The sequence below is a fragment of the Sinocyclocheilus grahami genome, unplaced genomic scaffold (assembly GCF_001515645.1).
Source record: "Sinocyclocheilus grahami isolate Dianchi unplaced genomic scaffold, SAMN03320097.WGS_v1.1 scaffold176.1, whole genome shotgun sequence".
NCBI classification, from domain to species: domain Eukaryota; kingdom Metazoa; phylum Chordata; class Actinopteri; order Cypriniformes; family Cyprinidae; genus Sinocyclocheilus; species Sinocyclocheilus grahami.
This window is the reverse complement of record NW_015505355.1, coordinates 1562590-1582139: the sequence shown is the minus strand read 5'-3', so window position 1 is coordinate 1582139 and position 19550 is coordinate 1562590. Positions and strand designations below refer to the sequence as shown.

General features: G+C 36.5%; 1 protein-coding gene across 1 annotated transcript in view; it reads left to right on the top strand.

The window, feature by feature from the left end:
• Window positions 1–14141, top strand: part of abhd3 (abhydrolase domain containing 3, phospholipase) — an 18348-nt gene extending 4207 nt beyond the window's left edge. Inside the window, exons 3-9 of the mRNA XM_016283618.1 lie at window positions 4137–4319; window positions 9097–9142; window positions 9770–9882; window positions 12236–12409; window positions 13350–13398; window positions 13490–13655; window positions 13808–14141. Of these exons, the coding sequence (XP_016139104.1) occupies window positions 4137–4319; window positions 9097–9142; window positions 9770–9882; window positions 12236–12409; window positions 13350–13398; window positions 13490–13655; window positions 13808–13989 (913 nt within the window). The 3' untranslated portion in view covers window positions 13990–14141. The remainder of the gene's footprint in view (window positions 1–4136; window positions 4320–9096; window positions 9143–9769; window positions 9883–12235; window positions 12410–13349; window positions 13399–13489; window positions 13656–13807) is intronic.
• Window positions 14142–19550: the final 5409 nt, after the last annotated feature.

The following is a 19550-nucleotide window of genomic DNA, read 5'->3' as shown; positions in this document are numbered from 1 at the left end:
ATATTTTTTTATATTTATATATATATATATATATATATATATATATATATATATATATATATATATATATGTATGTATATATATTAGATATATGTTATTGATCGCATTGCAAAATTTGTATTTTTTTTTTACTTTGTAATTTAATTTAATTCAAATGTAATAACTTGAGCTTACGGTGATTATTATTGTTATTCATTGTATTTTAGAGTGAAATGGTATTTTTACAATAATAATGCTTCCTATTTCGTTTATAATTCATTCATTCAATAATAAGAAATATCATAATGTTTCCATCACAGTACAGCAAATAAATCTCTTGCTAATTCCCTTAGATTGCAACTTTAAAGCATCTGTGATTTGAACATTGTTTGCTGCAAAAAAATACTCGACGCTGGCTTGAACTCACTTTGTTGGTGAAACAGTGTAATGGCAGTATATTTATCATATTGTAGAAACTATTAGTTATTGATTCGGCTAAACTGATTCAGTGCTGCAGTGCATCTCTCACTAAACCAATTCAGAGGCTAAATCAGCCCTTGTGCGTTTCTGCTCAGCGATCAGAGAAGATGCATGCATGCAAGAACAGTATCATCCGCCCTTCTGTTCGACTCGTCACCTGCACTGCTTTTAACGGGATTGGAATCAATAGCTAATCCGTTGCAACCCGAGCAAATCTGCTTACGGATCCTGCTGTTTGTGTGGAATGATCGAGGACAGTGTTTGAAGTCAAGGGCGTCTGAGTTTGAATGTCCTGGCAGCTGCGCATTCCCGTTAGGAAGGAAGGGTGTGTTTTCAAATTTGATTTATTAATGATAAATATAACAAATTATTATCACCATCATCATCTTTTGGCCAAATTGTGAAGCCCTACAAAAAAGTACAGCAAAACTAAAGCTATTTTTAATATCGTTTTTAATTGCAGTCACAATTTATATCCAAAAAATTGCAATTTGATTTTCTCCCAAATTTCTGCAGCCCTAGTGTCAGTATTTTGGCCATAGTGTCAATATATTTTGGATTCAGTTTTGTTCAGCATTTATTAAAAGCATTTATTCTTCTGCAGAAATGTTACTGAAAGTCAGTAGATTGTCATTGCTGAGCTCTGTGGCAGATTGGTCTCTCACTGTCTGGCATTTTGAAAGGTGGGATTTACATGTCTATAAAAAACTGAGAGAGAGCGGACCGTTCCTGACTTGGTCTAGAGTGCATATTTAATGTTGGCTCTGAAATTACATCGCACACATGTAGCTCTACATTATGTCTGGTCTCTGAGAAAGCTAGCTGTAAAACAACACACGAGCCCTTTGACACAGATTCTCTCCGCAGCATCTCTGGAGGAGTCAAACACTTCCAGCAGCGTCATGATGAGGCCATATAAAACAACAGAAGAGTCCATCCACTGTAAATACATCATTCAGCAATATCAGGCGAATTTAGGCCATTTCTGGCTGACCTTCATAGAGAACATTTCGATTTCAAATAATTTTGAGTAAATAGTTAATAGTTGAGTTAACTGTTTAACAATCAGTTTCTCATACACTACTAGGGCCCAGGGACCTCATCAAAAAAGTGTGCCTATATTTTGAAACTCTTGTTTTTAGTACTGTTTTGGATATAAATAGAATCATCTTTATCTGCAGCACGGAATCGTCGTGCACAAGCTGTGCATGCAATACAGAGCTGCTTCATTGCTGACTAATGATAAAAAGACATTTGGACATTTTGTTTCTTTCAATGGATTGTATGTATCTGCCTCATCTAGCTCTCTTTTTGTTTTCTGTGTTATAAAATATCCAGTTTCTACTTTGGTGTTGGAAACCTCTGCAAATGATCCAGTGTGTGAGTGAAATGTCTGAATGAATCAAACTGAATCGAACAATTTCAGACCTTTCGCAATCCAGTTTGCCTGATTAGATCGAAAGAGTGATTCATTTGTGAATCCGCCAGTTCTGAATCTAAACACAAATGACTTGATTACTGGAATATCATCAGTGAAAATGACTCTTGCGTCAATATACGTCAATCCCATTTACACATAAGGATTTATCAGTGATATTTCCTGGGGCTCAAGGTCTAGCGACACCCGACCTCAGACTTTTGAATGGTAGTGTATATCTATACATTTACATTTATTCACATAACAGATGTCTTCAGATGTGTATGTGTTCTTACAAATGTCAGAACACATACAGTAAGCAAAGTATAATTAAGGTGCTAATAGATCCACCATAAATGGAATATATTAGTGATTTTTGATAACTGATGCTGATGTCATCAATAACGTGCCATTGAAAACCCATATTAGCCAAGCACAAGCACTAATGTAGAGGTTGGAAGCAAGCTAATGTCCAGCAGGGGAAATTATGTAATCTCAAAGCACAGGTGGGATGTGGCTAGTGCCAGACTGCAGACTGACTTTGGCTTTAGACCTGAGAAATACACTGACCATGTCCAACTCTAACTCTGTTCACCACTTCAGCTCCACATAACTGACTTACTGTATGTAAAAAAAAAAAACACTACTTCAAAATTGTTTTATTTTATTTACAACTTCGAAAAATCATTTCTTTTCCGTTTGTAATAATTGTGCTATAGTCATTTTTATACTGTTCCATGCACAATTATTTTAGTGTAGCAATTGAAATTAACATTGCTCAAATTGTACCACATTTAAAGGCAGGGTAGATGATTTGGTTCAAAAAATTTTTTTTCTTATGCTGGTTGAAAGTCTCTTCACATCCCGATAGCAATCTGTAAGTGGTCTAAATGTATTTATATGTATTTATATCGTCTGTGGAAGGTGTAGGACCATAAAATGTTTGTCCAGTCATATTGGTCCGAGGATTACACTATTGCAGACCGAGCGAGAATTAAAGGCTTTACTATTGTAATATTATGTGCTTTGCACTGTAATGTTTTCTCATCGGTGAATGAGACATGAGCTAATCTGAACAGCGCTGCATTCAAACATCCACCAACCCCATCTCTCATCGTGTCGCTGGTTAGCCTCTGCTCTGCCAAAGCGCATTCATGTGTTTTGGAGGAGGCGTAGCTTTGGAGACTGATTTTGCAGGGAGGGTAGGATCTTATGCTTTCAAAGCTAGTTGACTTTTGCTAGCTTCTCCGAAATCACCTACCCTACCTTTAACCTATGTAATCAAAATGGAGTGATTTACAATGATGCTGATGTGTCTGTATTTTGAATTTCTATTTATTAATAATTTTTAATCAAACATCCTTTTAAGTAGTTCTGAATATATTTTACTCATATATACTGTATATATATATATATATATATATATATATATATATAATTATTATTATTATTATTAAAAACATTTTTATATAGGGTGCGATTTGTGGAAAAAACAGAGGGGGGATGCTTTTGAAAATTTTTATAGGCATATAAAACTCTATAGGCAGAGTTTGACCCAACTACCCGACTTTTTAGGCAAGTACCAGAGAATAGACTTGTCATGAAATGTTTTTAATACGACGTAAAATTATTTAACGTGATCACAGTTTAATAAAAACATTGTACGTTAGGCCTATTAATTGTAATTATTTAATTTCCATGGTGATTCAAACAACGAATAAATTATGTAGAGAAAGCGAGCAAAAAACACAGTATCAACTGAGTTTTTTGAAACTCCGAATAACACACACACACTCACACACTCCGAATAAACCATTGCGTCACAAAATGATTCGCGTATCGCGATTCATTTGATTAGCAAGTAGATTAGTTTGATCGTTTTTAGATCATTTCAATCAGAATCTCCATCACTTTTACATTTTACATGCATTAAAGTTAGTTTGCATTATAAACGCACAAACTATTTAAAAGGCATTTGCACAGAAGAACAAAGCACATTATTTTGTTTGCAATTCAATCCAATTACATTCATACTGTACATTTTAAGTGGCTTAAGAGGCCGCTGTGGTGTGATACGGATTGCTATACAACCGTTGTACCGCCATGGTACTTCATGGTAATTTTGTTAGCTGAGTTACATTCATGTAACAGTTTCTCTCTTTGGACTGTTTATGAGCGCTTAAGCTAGTATTAACACACAATTCCACAGTTTCACTGAATGTTCCTCTGGCTAAATTAAGCTGTTCTGTGTGTCCGGCAGTGAGCTCATTAGAGCACCAGATGGAGGCCAGATCTCTCTGGATTGGTTTGACAATGATGACAGCGCGTCCCACCCGGACCAGTTCACGCGCCCCACTGTGCTGCTGCTCCCGGGACTGACGGGCACAAGCCGCGAATCCTACATTCTGCATATGGTACAGCAAAGCCGGGATCTGGGCTACAGGTGAGCAGCCTGGTTCACAGCCTTTAATTTAGAAAAGGGTCATGACGAATCTCAATGTACTTGTTCTCTTGACAAAGAATGCTTGTTATACTATGGAAACATTTCGAACTCAAAAATCCATATTTACACATCCCAATCAAGCGATTTCCAGTTCAGTCACAGTGAAAAATAATAGCACATCAAGGGTAGCCAGGTCTGCGAACAAAACTAGCCCAAAACTATGCTAGCTGACCCAAAAATTCTATCATAATCTACTCACCCTAAAGTGGTTTCAAATCTGTACGAGTTTCTTTCTTCTGCTCCTGTCAAACAAAGTCTGCCTGACCGAAGACCTTAGGGTTGAAACATTGTGGTTTTAATAAACTTATTTTTGAGAGCAGTAGTGGAAGTGTGCTGATTTTTGTTTATTGACTGATGTGATCGAGCACCTGCCTAAAGTTTTTGGATGTGTGCATATTATACCTTCTTCATTTCTTTCTTCTGTTGAACACAAAAGTAGATGTTTTGAAGAATGTTGGCAACCAAGCAGTTGCTGGTAGCCAGCCATTGACTTCCATGGTATTTTTCCCCCATACTATGGAAGTCAATGGCTACCAGCAGTTGTTTGGTTGCCAACATTTTTCTTTTGTGCTCAACAGAAGAAAAGGTCAAACAGGTTTGGATCAACTTGAGGGTGAGCATATCATGGCAGAAGTTTTTTCTCTTTTGAGAAAAAATAAATACAAATCCATGGGAAAACTGCCAACTTGGCAACCCTGAGCACATCTTTTCTCAACAAGTCAGACTGCAAGTTATCATTCATGACAAACAGTGTAGAACAAGTTTTGTGCTTAATTTTAAATCCGACCTATTTCTAAATTTTAAATTTTGCTGTTTTTTTTTTAATCAAATGTTCTAATTGTCAAAAATTGAATAATTCGGGGGAAAAAACAAAAAACAAAACCTGAATTTAGCTGTCAAATTCAACTTACTGGCACAATGAAAATACTACTTTTATGATACTATGTGTGATATTTGTATGGTGCTCTTGCATCCTTTTTATGACTTGCACATAATTTTTGTGAATTTTCAATTCTTAAAAGCACATTAATATAGATAAATTGATGTGCGGTTACAGGTTTGCTTATATTGAATATTTTACAACCATCACAATTTCTCTGTTTTTTAATGCACAACTGTGTTCTCCTTCACCGTCAGCTTGAATTCTAACTGCACCTGTAGTGCACTTCAAAAGCAACAATTTCCATTAGCTGTGCATATTTTATACCGCGAGATTCAGAAAGGCTTGAACGGATGCTTTTGTAAGCTTTATGCCACACCTGCGCCAGAACATGAGTAGCTGTCGTATAGATCAATGCGTGCTTACAATACTCCTGTAACATCTTTGTAAGACTCCATTTCTGAAGCTGCCACTCCATGTATGGATGGTATAGTATGACGATACAGATAATCCACAGTTATTAACGCAAAACACATTCAAGACAGCAAAGTGAGGCCAAAACGTCAAGCTATGAGCGGATGTATGCGGCTGCCTCTTGAGATGCATACAGAACATCCAAAGCTTAATTGACTCCAGGCACCCCAAGACCACGTCACCCTCTTTTTTTGGCTGTTGGACTAAAAGCCTGGAGATAAACTCCAGAAATAGAGAAGAGAGAGAGAGAGAGAGAGAGAGAGAGAGAGAGAGTGAGTGAGTCAGCAAACAGCTGAGCTCTGTATTAAAGCCTTCAGGGATGCAGAGATGGGCATTTTCTCCTTTTGGGCATCTCTCAGGAGCTCATTCTTGTAAACCTCGAGAGGCGTGAGGCCGTGGGGGCTACAGCAGCTCACTCAGCATCTTTCTTTGGCTTGTTCTCTGCTTAATGAATTGCAACTTTGACCAGCTTAGCAGCTTAGCTAAGAGCAACTTTCCGTGCCGCAGCCTCTAAAAGTACACTAACGCATAAGCAGTGACGTGTGCTATAGATGTAAACTTTGTTTTGCAGCTGAGCATTTCAACCTCTTGAAGTTTCAAGGAGCCGTTTGTGTACTGACTGATGGATGTCGGGATTTCCGCTGTTTAGATGTTGAAATTTATCTTTTTAGTTTAAAAAAGCTTACAGTATACTTTGTAAATTATGTTGTGGCATCTTAAGTTAAATGAAGTGATAATGTGCAGTCAAAATCAATGCAGATGAAATGCAGCACTTATTACACAACAAATTACCAATAAATTAATAAATTAATTAATCTTTAGTTATTTGAGAAGAAAGAGACAGTGGAGTGATATGAGAGATGTAAAACTAGTCTGTAGCAGTCATTGCACAAAAATATTTGACCCCTGAATGCCATGATTGACCAATTAAAATCAAGTATTCCACTGCGTAATCTGCATAATAATATGTCCTGGGATGCCTTTAGAAAGGTAAGAGGGTTGACAGTTTTTGCCATTTATTAAAATCCATGTGTACAAGGTCTAAAAAAAAAACATTTTAGTTACTCAAAAGAAAAGAAAAGAAAAGAAATTAAATAAAATATATATTTTAAAAACTAAAACTTTTTTTCAGCTAATTGCCAAAGCAACTTTTATGTTATTTTTAGTTAAATTAGAAGTACTAAAATAACAAAAGCTAAACATAAAACTAATTAAAAATTAATAAATACTGTATAGACATTAAAAAACTATTACAATTACAAAAACACACATCAGAATTACTAGAACACAGAGCCCATTTCATGACATGCAAGAAAAAATAAATAAATCCTGCCCACAATTTACTAATTCGTTCCCTCGATGTACTAAAACGTGCAAACGATTACTATTTCGTTCCCCCGATTTGCTAAATCGTGCACACAATTTACTAATTCATTCTCTCGATTTATAAATCATGTGCACGATTTAGCAAATCGAGGGAACAAATTAGTAAATCGTGCGCACAATTTATAAATCGAGGGAACGAATTAGAAAATCGTGCGTACAATTTATAAATCAAGGGAACAAATTAGTAAATTGTGCACACAATTTATAAATCGAGGGAACGAAATAGTAAATCGTGCGCACAATTTATAAATCGAGGGAACGAATTAGTAAATCATGCGCACAATTTATAAATCGAGGGAACAAAATAGTAAATCGTGCGCACAATTTATAAATCGAGGGAACGAATTAGTAAATCGTGCGCACAATTTATAAATCGAGGGAACGAATTCGTAAATCGTGCGCACAATTTATAAATCGAGGGAACGAATTAATAACTCGTGCGCACAATTTATAAATCGAGGGAACGAATTCGTAAATCTTGCGCACAATTTATAAATCGAGGGAACGAATTAGTAAATCATGTGCACAATTTATAAATCGAGGGAACTAATTAGTAAATCGTGCGCACAATTTATAAATCGAGGGAACGCATTAGTAAATCGTGCGCACAATTTATAAATCGAGGGAACGAAATAGTAAATCGTGCAAACGATTTAGCCTACAATTTTTTTCCTGCATGCCATGTGCGGGGCTCCGTACTAGAAATTTAACTATAATTAAAGTTAAAACAGAAACACAAAACTAAAATTTAATTTTAAATATTACCAAAAACTATAATATTCAGTGATATAGTAATATAGTAATCAGTGATACTATAATAACACTCAAGCTAATTAAGCACACAGTTACTGAAAGCAAATTTGAATAGTTTTAGTTTTAGTTAATGATAACAGCAATGGTCATGCTGCAGCGCTAGTTTGTGTGTGGAGTAGTACCCAAGAAATAGAGAATGAAATGTAGAGAAAGAAAGTAGCGATATAAAACCTGTTTGAAGGACGAGAGCAGAAAAGCTCCTTGAAGTAGTCAGATAAGGCCTGGAGGAATGTAGTTTGACTGTACAGAGTTACATGTTTCATGTTATATCAGATAACTCTGGCTGTGCTCTTATCAACTACATACATGTACTGTGTGTGTGTGTGTGTGTGTGTGTGTGTGTGTGTGGGAAACAGGGGGTTATTGCCCTCTTCAAAGCTTGCATGGACTAGAAAATGATTGAGTTCACAACAGCTAATATAATTTGGTCAAGGACATGACTTTCTGAGATTCAGGAGCATCTAATGACACAAACACTGTGTGTGAATACAGAAGATGTCAAGGCAAGCATCACTATTACTATTATTTGTACTTGAACAAGCCTCTAATTCTTTGACACATAACTCATCAACGCACAACTTTTGCTGCAGATTTATGATATGATCGGGCAGCTTGGTGATGATTTCCAGGGTTAGAAAAGTAATGGAGAATTACTCAAATATTAAAAGTTCAAAATATACATTTTTGTAATTATGCTCAGCTAGAAAGAATCGACTCTGACCTGCTGAATTATTGATGGGCATTAATACAAGTACATTAATCTGTTTGCCATATGTCTACTTAATGTGCTATTCTCAGGTTGTGATCCCTAAAATGCTTGTGTAAATGTAAGAACTACTTACATTTCTACATTTATTTATTTAACAGATCACTTTATAAGTCGCTTTTATCCAAAGTGACTTACAAATGAGGGATGTACTTCCTTAAACTGCTAATGAAATATCTTGTTTAGAAATATAGACCATTTTTATTTTTTCAAACTTGTCAATATGGGGGTGTGGCGTGGTGATATAAAACTATAATGTAGTCAACAAAACTGGAAGTACTTTATATAAATGAATGATTGAATGGCTTTAGAACATGTCAACCAATCAGAATTAAGAATTCAACTACAAAAACTTTTCAAATGGAACATTTTTGGGAATCCTTTCTTGTGTTTTTCAGATGTGTGGTGTTCAATAACAGAGGAGTATCGGGTGAAAAGTTATTGGTAAAGATATCCTTTTATCTCTGTTTTCTTCAGTAATTTAAAGCAAAATGTTGTCAGGTTAAGCTTTGGCACAAGCAACACACACATGAATATCAGTTATTCAAATTGAAGTTATGTAATATTTGTTGTGCAAACAAGCTTTGTATATAAGAGCCTGTCGATAAATCCTTTGCTCTGACTCAGGAACTTTGTTGGAATTCAGATGATCATGTTTTTTCCGTCCAGCAGAAGAGGCTTAAAATCCCTGCTGTAATACTCATGTCAGAGAGCTAGTAATAAAATGTTTGAAGAAGTTGAAATGTGTTGAGAGAATGTGTTTATTAAAGCTTTGCAGATGCATAATATTGTCCCACTGACATATATGTACTTGTAAGAAAAATACATAATATTTAGTCGTGCTTTTAGTACTTAAAGCACAAGAATAATTTTTATTCAGTTGAAATAAGAGACTCTCAACACACAACTTTAAACAATCGGTAAATCTCATGAGCATGCTTGATCCTTAGAGTCAGTGGTTTATGGTCAAATTCACATGAGGTTGTGAGATTCCCCGAGTATAAATACAGATCTCTGGTGTGTGTTTGTGTGTCTGTGGTTCTCTTATATCCTCTGCTCACTGTACTCTAGACGCCTAGGACGTACTGCGCAGCGAACACAGAGGATCTGGAGGTGGTCATTGAACATGTCCAGCGGACCATTGACAAAGCTCCGCTCATGGCGGCTGGGGTTTCAATGGGCGGGTGAGTCACACACACACACACACACACACACACACACACACACAGGGGTTTATCCTGCCCTTAAATGGGAATTCAGCTGCTATGATCACACACCAGGACACTCTAGCAGTGTTTTTTCCACTGATCCGAACTGTGCCTTTAATTAAATAGAGAGTCAGCATGCAAATACTCCACCATTCAAAAGTTTGGGGTCTCCTCTGCTCACCAAGCCTGCATTTATTTCTTAAAAAATACAGTAAAACAGTAATCTTGTGACATATTTTTACAATGTAAAATAAGTGTTTTGTAGTTGAATACTGTATATTTTAAATTATAAAACGGATAGTTCCGGTCCTTGATTCTGATTGGTTGAGCCAAGTTCGAAGCTGTTGTAAATTACTCTACAAACACACACCTTTCTTTACATTTGTGTGTTGCTCGGCAACCACTTTGTTGGAACCACAACCGTTTCTGAGGAACTACATTGCTTGGCGGAAGAATAAAGCAATAAGCCCCAGGAAGCCGTGGTTTACATTGAATTTATAACAGCTAAGGGGCGTTGTTGTTATAAATTCACTGTAAACCACGGCTTCACAGGGCTTATTGCTTTTATAAAACGGTTATTCCAAATAATTGCAAATAATATAAATAAAAACAGTATTCTTCCACCAAACAATGTAGTTTCTCAGAAACAGTTGTGGTTGCAACAAAGTGGTTGCAGAGCAACACACAGAAGTAAACAAAGGTGTGTGTTTGTAGAGTAATTTACAACAGCTTCGAACGCGGCTCAACCAATCAGAATCAAGGACCGGAACTATCCGTTATATAATAACGTTTTTATTAATATCATTACACTTTATTCTGTGAAACCTTACTACGTATATGGAATAACCGTTTTATAAAAGCAATAAGCCCCATGAAGCCGTGGTTTACAGTGAATTTATAACAGCTAAGGGGGTTTTAGGCCTGTTATAGCTGTTATAAATTCACTGTAAACCACGGCTTCTTGGGGCTTATTGCTTTAATGTAATTTATTCCTGTGATCAAAGCTGAATTTTCAGCATCATTACTCCAGTCTTCAGTGTCACATGATCCTTCAGAAATCATAATAATATGCTGATTTGTTGATCAAGAAGCATTTATTATTATTATCAATGCTGAAAACAATTGTGCTGCTTCATATTATTGTGGAAACTGTGATTTCTGTGAAGCGAGAAACACGGACAAAATCATGAAATCCAGTAATAAAGTAATCAAATCGTGATTAGTGTTTGTGATTACTAAGCCACGAAAAGACTGTTATTGAAATATGAAGCCTCCATGCATCTATGTGAATAAGCGCTGGAGTTTCACCTACACACATACTACACTTCGTTAATACTTCATCTATTACGAAGGAAACCCATACACAACAGAAGGCCCCACTTTATATTAAGTGGCCTTAACTACTATGTACTTACATCAAAAATGAAGTACAATGTATTTATTGTGTTCATATTGTATTGCAAAACACGTCTGCTGCTATTGAGATACGGGTCAGGTTAGGGACAGGTTTGGTGGTATGGGTAGGTTTAAGGGTGGGTTAAGGTGTAAGGGATGGGTCAACTGTGCAATTATAAATGTAATTACAGAAATTAATTACAGATGTAATTACATGCAGGTATTTTTAAAATATAAGTACAATGTAAAAACATGTATGTACACAATAAGTGCATTGTACCAAATGATTAATTTAAATGTAAGTACATAGTTGTTAAGGCCACTTAATATAAAGTGGGTCCCAACAGAAAAATGTTCATTCCTGACAGGTATTATAAAGTGTCCCCAATTCATGCTTTGTTCATGCATTTATTTCCCCGTCATGTGATGCAGATGACATTTCATTTCCCAGATCCTCACAGCGTCATTTCAGCCTAAATTTAAACCTGGTTCTAAGTAAAAGCTGAGTCGGCAGCACGGTGCTCTAAACCGCTCCGTCTTACAGAAAGAAAAGGGTCAGCTTCACACGGCTTGTGTACAAAAAACTAGCAGCCATACATATACACAGTGGTGTCCAAAATTATTAGAACTCAACCAGCTAAAAAAAATGGTTTTAAGTCAGCTATTTCTATCTTTTGCTGTAGTGTAGGAGATATCAGTTTACATTTCCAAACATTCATTTTTTGCCATTAAATGTAATAATCCAGTGAGATTTTTGTCTGACAGCAGCCAGTGCTCCACACAGAGCTCTGATCTTAAAACCATTTTTAGCTGGTAAAAATACTAGTGTTCTAATCATTTTGGCCACCACTGTGTGTGTGTGTGTGTTATTGGATATGTTAGACGCTATATGTTGTAGCTTCTGTAGTAAATGTCATATCTTGACACCCTGCAGGATGATGCTGGCGAACTATCTGGGTCGGAAGGGCTCTGAGGTGCATCTGAAGGGAGTGGTGGTTTTCTCGGCAGGCTGGGATGTGTTTGAGGGCACGGCTTCACTGGAAAAGCCCCTGGACCGCTTCCTCTTCAACTCCTACCTCACCAGCTGCCTGCAGGCATCCGTGGACCGGTCAGTGGGGTCAGAGGGGGATAAATCGGGTGTAATTCACCACAGTTTAGTGTCTGTGTGTGTGTAGTCCCGTCGCAGAGGACATTGTCCTCGACTGCCCCCCTTTTTGGGTTTGATCTCTTGTTGAGTTTTACCAAATGTGCCAAATAAGATTAAACGGAATTTGTTACATATTTTGCTGAAGTACATCGAGTTTCAGAACAGGACGTTGAAATTAAACTTTGCACATATGGAGCTTATTCTACTTTTAATTAACTCTTAAGCCGCTTATCAGCAACTTACAAAAAATGCTATGGTGGTACCATGCTACAGTTGTGTTTTTTATACAGTATATACCATGATAGTACTAAACGGCTGCCTGAAATAGAACACTAGTGTACTACTCTTACTATATCTGTAGTATGCAGTATGCTGTGCACAGTATGCACATTTCTGCTTGCATATAATAACCAAATGACCATCTATGTTTGCAAAAAAAAAGCACACTACACTGGGTACGCTATCCCACAATGCTATGCGATCAACTTGGCCTGCCATTTGCAGTGTTATGGATCAACCAGAATTAATAGCAACAACACATTTGACATCTCTTTCATTTAATTGGGTAGCTAAAAGCTAACACATTTTGACACAAAATGAAATTAAAAATGCTAAATAACTTTCGTCAGGGATAACAACTTGCACTGTGACTTTTGTAACAATTGGCCAGCAAGTGATGTAATGATACATTTCTCCAAATCTGTTCCCATAAAGAAACAAACTCCTCTACATCTTGGATGGTCTGGGGGAGAGTACATTTTCAGCAAATTGTCATTTTTGGGTGAACTATTCCTTTAATTATAAAGCATGTCACTATTATGAATAGAGTTCTTGTTTACATAAAGATGATCCCAAACCGCCAAAACCTGACATTTTTCTTTTTTCTTTTTTCTTTTTGCAGTCACAGAACCATTCTTGAAAAGAAATATGACATAGACCACGTGATGAAGGTGAGTCAGTCATTCTGACTTTCACAATATCGTGTCACATTTGTCACATGCTGTTAATGTAATATTTAGTAATATTGCTTGCATTCCACAGGCTAAAACAATCCGAGAGTTTGATGAACGTTTCACATCCATCATGTTCGGCTATCCATCCAATGACGACTACTATCGAGACGCAAGCCCCATTCACAAGATCAAGTCTGTGCAGGTGCCAATGCTGTGCCTCAATGCAGCAGACGATGTCTTTTCCCCCAATCATGGTGAGTCTGCCAGATTTATTAGGGCTGCGGAAAATGTGACTTTTAAGTTTAGGGCTGAAGTGAAAGAGACTTCAATTTGGCCCAGCCAGTTGAAAAGGTCATGACTTTACCCCATCCATGTTGAGCTAAAAACGGTCTTTCTTCTTCTTCAGCCTTTCCAGTGGAGGCGGTGAAGCAGAACCCCAATGTGGCCCTGCTCATCACCTGTCACGGCGGCCATATTGGCTTCCTGGAGGGTCTGTGGCCACGGCAGAGCACCTACATGGACCGAGTCTTTCGCCAGTTCACCAGTGCCGTGTTTGAGAACGCCAGCAGTCTGGATGGTCTCCACTGACCTTCTCTTTCCATTCCCTCTACAGCCATGAGCAAAAAAATCTGTATACATTTCCAAAATGAAGTGCACAGGTTCACTTGAGGGCCAGGATTGTTTTTTTGTTTTTGTTTTTTTATTATAAGCACATTTGTACGGATCCCCCCACATGACATGCAAGAAAAAATAAATAAATTGTGCGCACGATTTACTCATTCGTTCCCTCGATGTACTAAAACGTGCACACGATTACTATTTCGTTCCCTCGATTTGCTAAATCGTTCGCACAATTTACTAATTCGTTCTCTCGATTTATAAATCGTGTGCATGATTTAGTAAATTGAGGGAACGAATTAGTAAATCGTGCGCACAATTTATAAATCGAGGGAACAAAATAGTAAATCGTGCGAACGATTAAGTCTACTATTTTTTTCCTGCATGCCATAAAATCTTCTTAGAAATTCTCGCACGCTCCATCCGCTCATCCGTCCATCCATTGATGCACTTATTTGGTTCCCTATTGCATGTCTGTGTATGACTCGCTATAGTTTTTTTAGTATTTCTAAATCTGATTTAGGTAAACATCCACCTGGACCACTGAATCACTCATGTTACTCAACATGAATCCACATGAAGATGAGATTGTCCAGAAAAACAACAAGCCTTGAAACCTATTGGGACGATGTCACAAAGAAATGACCAGGTTCACCACTAAATAAAAAAAAAAAAAAAGATGTGAAAAATCAGCATTACTTTCGTGTACTTCAGTGGGTAGATAAATATTTTAGGCCATTTTGGTTTTAAGACCTTGAACCTCCACACATGGCTACTGAAAATAGATGAGAGTTTGCTTAAATGTTGTGTTCCTTATAGTGTTAAGAAAGGAAGATTTCACTATTATTGTCATTATTATTGTTCCCAACCCTGGTCCTGGAGGCACCCCAACACTGCACGTTTTGCATGTCTCATTAATCAAACACACCTGATTCAGGTCATCAGCTCATTAGTAGAGACTTCAAGACCTGAAATTGGTGCGTCAGAGAAAGGAGACATGCAATATGTCTCCTCAAGGACCCGGGTTGGGAACCACTGGTACTCAACAGTATCAGTTGAAGTATCACTGAAGTGTGTGAAGCCAAAAAAGATCTTTCCAATTCTTCGCTAACTTGATGTTTTAGTATCTTAAATGTCTGTAGCTTTGTAGCTGTCAGGGACTAACCCCACTTTCTTTGTGTTTCCCGTTTGTGTTTTTAAGGCAAGAAAAGATTGTATCATATCAGTTATTTTTCATAAGAATATACCGCACGCACTTTTTTTCTCATTCAGTACTGTTATATTGACATTGACTAGTTCAACCTTGTAAATGAATCGTATTTGTTTGACTAGGAATGTGAAATTTGCACAAATTTTAGTTGAAGGCACTTAACCTGTGTAGCTCTGTAAGTAAAGTGTGTTTTCTTGAACCGGACGGACGTGGCTTCAAGGATTCTGTGAATGTGAAAATGACTTGAGCTACTGTTTGTCTAAACTAAAATATGCTTGCTTTGAATTTGCTTCAGGCTCAAATAGATTTTTATATGATGGCGCCATTGAAATCCTGCCCACAGCTCCTTAAATAATATAAAAAATGAGAAAAAAAAACGAAAACAGGAGCAGTCAATAGTTATGTGAGAGTGACAGGAATAGCTCGACGCAAAATGAAGGATGTATGTATGCTATTGCGATGGCAGGGGTTTTATGAGGAAGCTCTTAATAAATGATGTAAAAGTCCACCCCAATATAATTGTACGTAGTGATTTTCATGGAGGAATGATATGATGTCCAGAACTAGATGTTAGCTATTGAAACCACCCAGCCATGTGTTGTATATTGACCTTTGTCTGTTCTTATGACGGTGCTGCTTCATATTGTGCTTCTGCTCCTGTGGACTTTAAAAATGCTTTCCTCTCTGCTTCCCTTCCATCCTGTTCCTGAGTAGCATGCGTCACTGTTCTAAGTGTCTCGAGTAACTGCACTGACATGCATCACATAACCTGTAGCACAACGGACATATTTCTCCATGAAGACATCTTTCCTTTTATAGATTTATAAAAGGATAGTGTATTTAACATGTGCAGCAATAAGATTTGAATACAAGATCTATGTCTATGTAGAATAAATATATGCACATGTATGGATTATAAGTGCATTTGTGGTCTTAAATAAATTATGGAATTCAACTGTACAGTTGTTGTTGTTTTTGTTTTGTTTGTAAATATATTAGTGATGTGGCAATGATTTAATTATGCCACTGTTGTAATCTGAATCTCAACAGTCAAATATCAAATAGCCGAATAAAATGCTTTTTACATGAATACAGTATAAAACAGACCTTGCAGGTCCATTTTTATTCTTTTTTAACCGCTAGGAAAAAAATTCAAAGGGAAGTCAAATTAAATATTTTATTTATTATTGAATACATTTGCATACTTTTAACTCTGTTACCACAATTTGGGACACACACAACCTAAAATCCTGATTTATGTGATTTGTTATTTTCCAGCTACAAACTTTAAATCACCTTTAAAACTCAAACATTTGAAGACTAAAGGTTAAAAAAAGAGTAACAGGGTTGATATTTTTCTAAATTAATCTGCGACTCTGTAGAGAATAGTTCAGGGATTCAATACTGCTTTTTAGTTATTTCCGATCATGATTTATAGTAAAATATTTGCTCATTTTTCTCACAATAACTTGAGTAACAGAGCTGAATATTTGAGCTTGACTTGATGTAGTCAACAATTTGTACAAAATCTACGAAAATGAAATGATTTACTTATTACTATTACTTATTAATTACTAAATGATTTACTTCGTCCTGTCATGCTGTAGAAAAATATCATTTAAAGCAAGACACCCCAGGTCAAGAGTAAAAAAAGTAAAAAAATGTATGTTTAAATATGCAAATAATGCATTAGCTAAATAAATATGCAATGACTCATTTCCAGAACAAACATTTGAACATTGGATAAAGCCAGGTTTAAAACTCTTGTTTTAATTTGTGGAAATATTAATTTATTACAGACTGGATTTTGGAACTCTTTTTATCATTCTATAAATCAGAAAATACTGTTAACAGCCACAAAAACAATACACTTTGGAATAAAATGTTTGTATAAAATCAGACAAATGATATACGAACAAAGTCCTAGATTGGAATAAATCGACAAATTGCGGATAAAATAGATAAAGTGCTTTTTTGGACGTTTTCTTTTTGATGTTAAAGCCAAACGGTCCAAAATCTCAAGAATGACCAATGCATGAAGTGCAAATGTGTCATCTTGCCTCAAAATCACAAATATGCAAATATGTGACTCGCATGTCTACGTCCGTGCCGATAAACTTTTGAGCTCGACACAGACATTGTTTGGACCCACATTCCAAGTCCTTTTCTGTTTTAAATCTCATCCCGACTAGAAGGCAGACTGCTAAACTCATAAATGTATAGCATATCTAGCAGTCTGCTATAGACTCATTATAATCTCATTATAAACCTCTAGCCAGATGGAGCAGTAGTTACCAAGAAGATGAGTGTGACATTAACATTATCAAAATATGTTTACCTCAGAGTGTTTATGACCAACATAATGTTTCACCGAAAGAAAATAAGTGGAAATACCAAGCACTTTTTGAAATACAAGGCTTTCTGGACACATAAAACATGGTACATGAACAAAGCAAAGTACCACGGTGTTACCATCCGGTGCCATTACTTTAACATGGTACGGTCATTGGGCTTTTGTGTTGCAATGAACAATTCATTTCAATTCTTTTTGCTTCTGCAGGATACATTTACTGTATATATCCAGCCTTTTATTATTATTCGTCTGCATCTCAGATCTACCAAAGTGAGGAAACTGTGTGAATTTGTGTGTGTTTGGGCATGTAAGTAGAGCATCTGGGCTCTTCTGACTATAATAGGATGTACCAAAGCGTCAAAACACCGCCTGCCAGATTTATTTTGGACTCTGTGGTTCACACCCGAGCGCCTCACTTGAAAACCACCCACAGGCTTTCACCTTTGACAGTCATCATGAGGATATCTTGACAACCTGAGTGGACTGATAATGTGTCACACTGCTTTAACAGGGTCAAAGTTCATCACTTCTCTTGGGTTGAACCCTGCACTCTAAAAAATGCTGGGTTAAAAAGGGACAAACCCAGCTATTGGGTTGTTTTGACCCAACCGCTGGGTCAAAACAACCCAATAGCTGGGTTTGTCCCTTTTTAACCCAGCGCTGGGTTATATTTAACCCAGCATTTTTTAGAGTGTGGTGTGATTTTATCCAGAGTCCTGCAATATTGAGGACAGAGGGTGACTGCATACGAGGTTCATTATCGGTTGACGACTGATGGTTTGACTCAGCAAATAAGCACAGCAAACAAATAAGACTGTGTTACGGAAACAGGGCATTATAAATGTGTCAGAACAGCTTATCATCAATAGATACAACACAGTAAGGTACAGTATCATAATATACAGTGTTAACTAGTTACAGTACAATAACTAGTTACAGTAATAATATTACTTTTTGCAGTAGCAATATTAGTAAGATTTCAGTAACAATATTACAGTTACCATCGATGAAACAGCTTGTTACTTAGTTACTTTTGATGGCTCAATCTAACACTACTGATTTGAAGTCCAACAATTCAATGATTCCTAGATTCATTTTTAATACTTTTTAGTCACGCAGGCACATGAAGTCACTATAGCTACAATTAGCTAAAGCTACACATGCCAATTAACAAGATTAATATAAGAAGGTCACGTGTTTAGCTGTGCTTTCTACATTTTTGACCTCAGAAAGTTTGACATAAATTGTTGATAACACTTTATTACATTCATTTATCTCAACAGCAACAAGAACATTTTTGTGAAATCAAATGTTTACTAAACCAAAGCCGGCCAGTAGATCATGAGGTAGACGATTTCAAATGGTTCGGTGCTACATATGTTCAGGACATTCACAGCTGACAGGAAAGATGCAAAGATTGTGAGAAGCAAATTGCATAATTGATGTGCACATCAAATTATCTACAAATGAGACACATTCGAAAGTTTGTCCAGTGGGGTTTTGGCTTTCTTCATCATTACAATCAGTATCATTATGGGATGCATTTTATTCTAAACACTCCAGTTGGTTCATAATAATATTTGGTATGCTTTACATTAGTTGATTTCTAATACATCATCTGTGTGCAAAGCTTCTGGTGACAAATTCAAGGACTTGACCTAGCAATGCATTCCTGATATTTCAATGATTATCAGTCCAAGAAGCTTTTTCAATAAATAAAACAATCCCTCAAAAAAAGGGATCCATTTTTCTCATTTTAAATAAATCACCCGCAACAGAATCTAATGGGTCCTAGGTAGATTCTTTGTGCCGTGGAAAAATAAAAGGACGCGTTTGATCCGTGACACATGCGGCTCAAAGTGACTCTTCAGTAAAACTAGCCAGAATCCAAAGTGACAAAAAGTCTGTCATATATATTAATATTGGCATTTCTTAAAATGTAAACAAAGCTTTTTCTTTTAACATCCA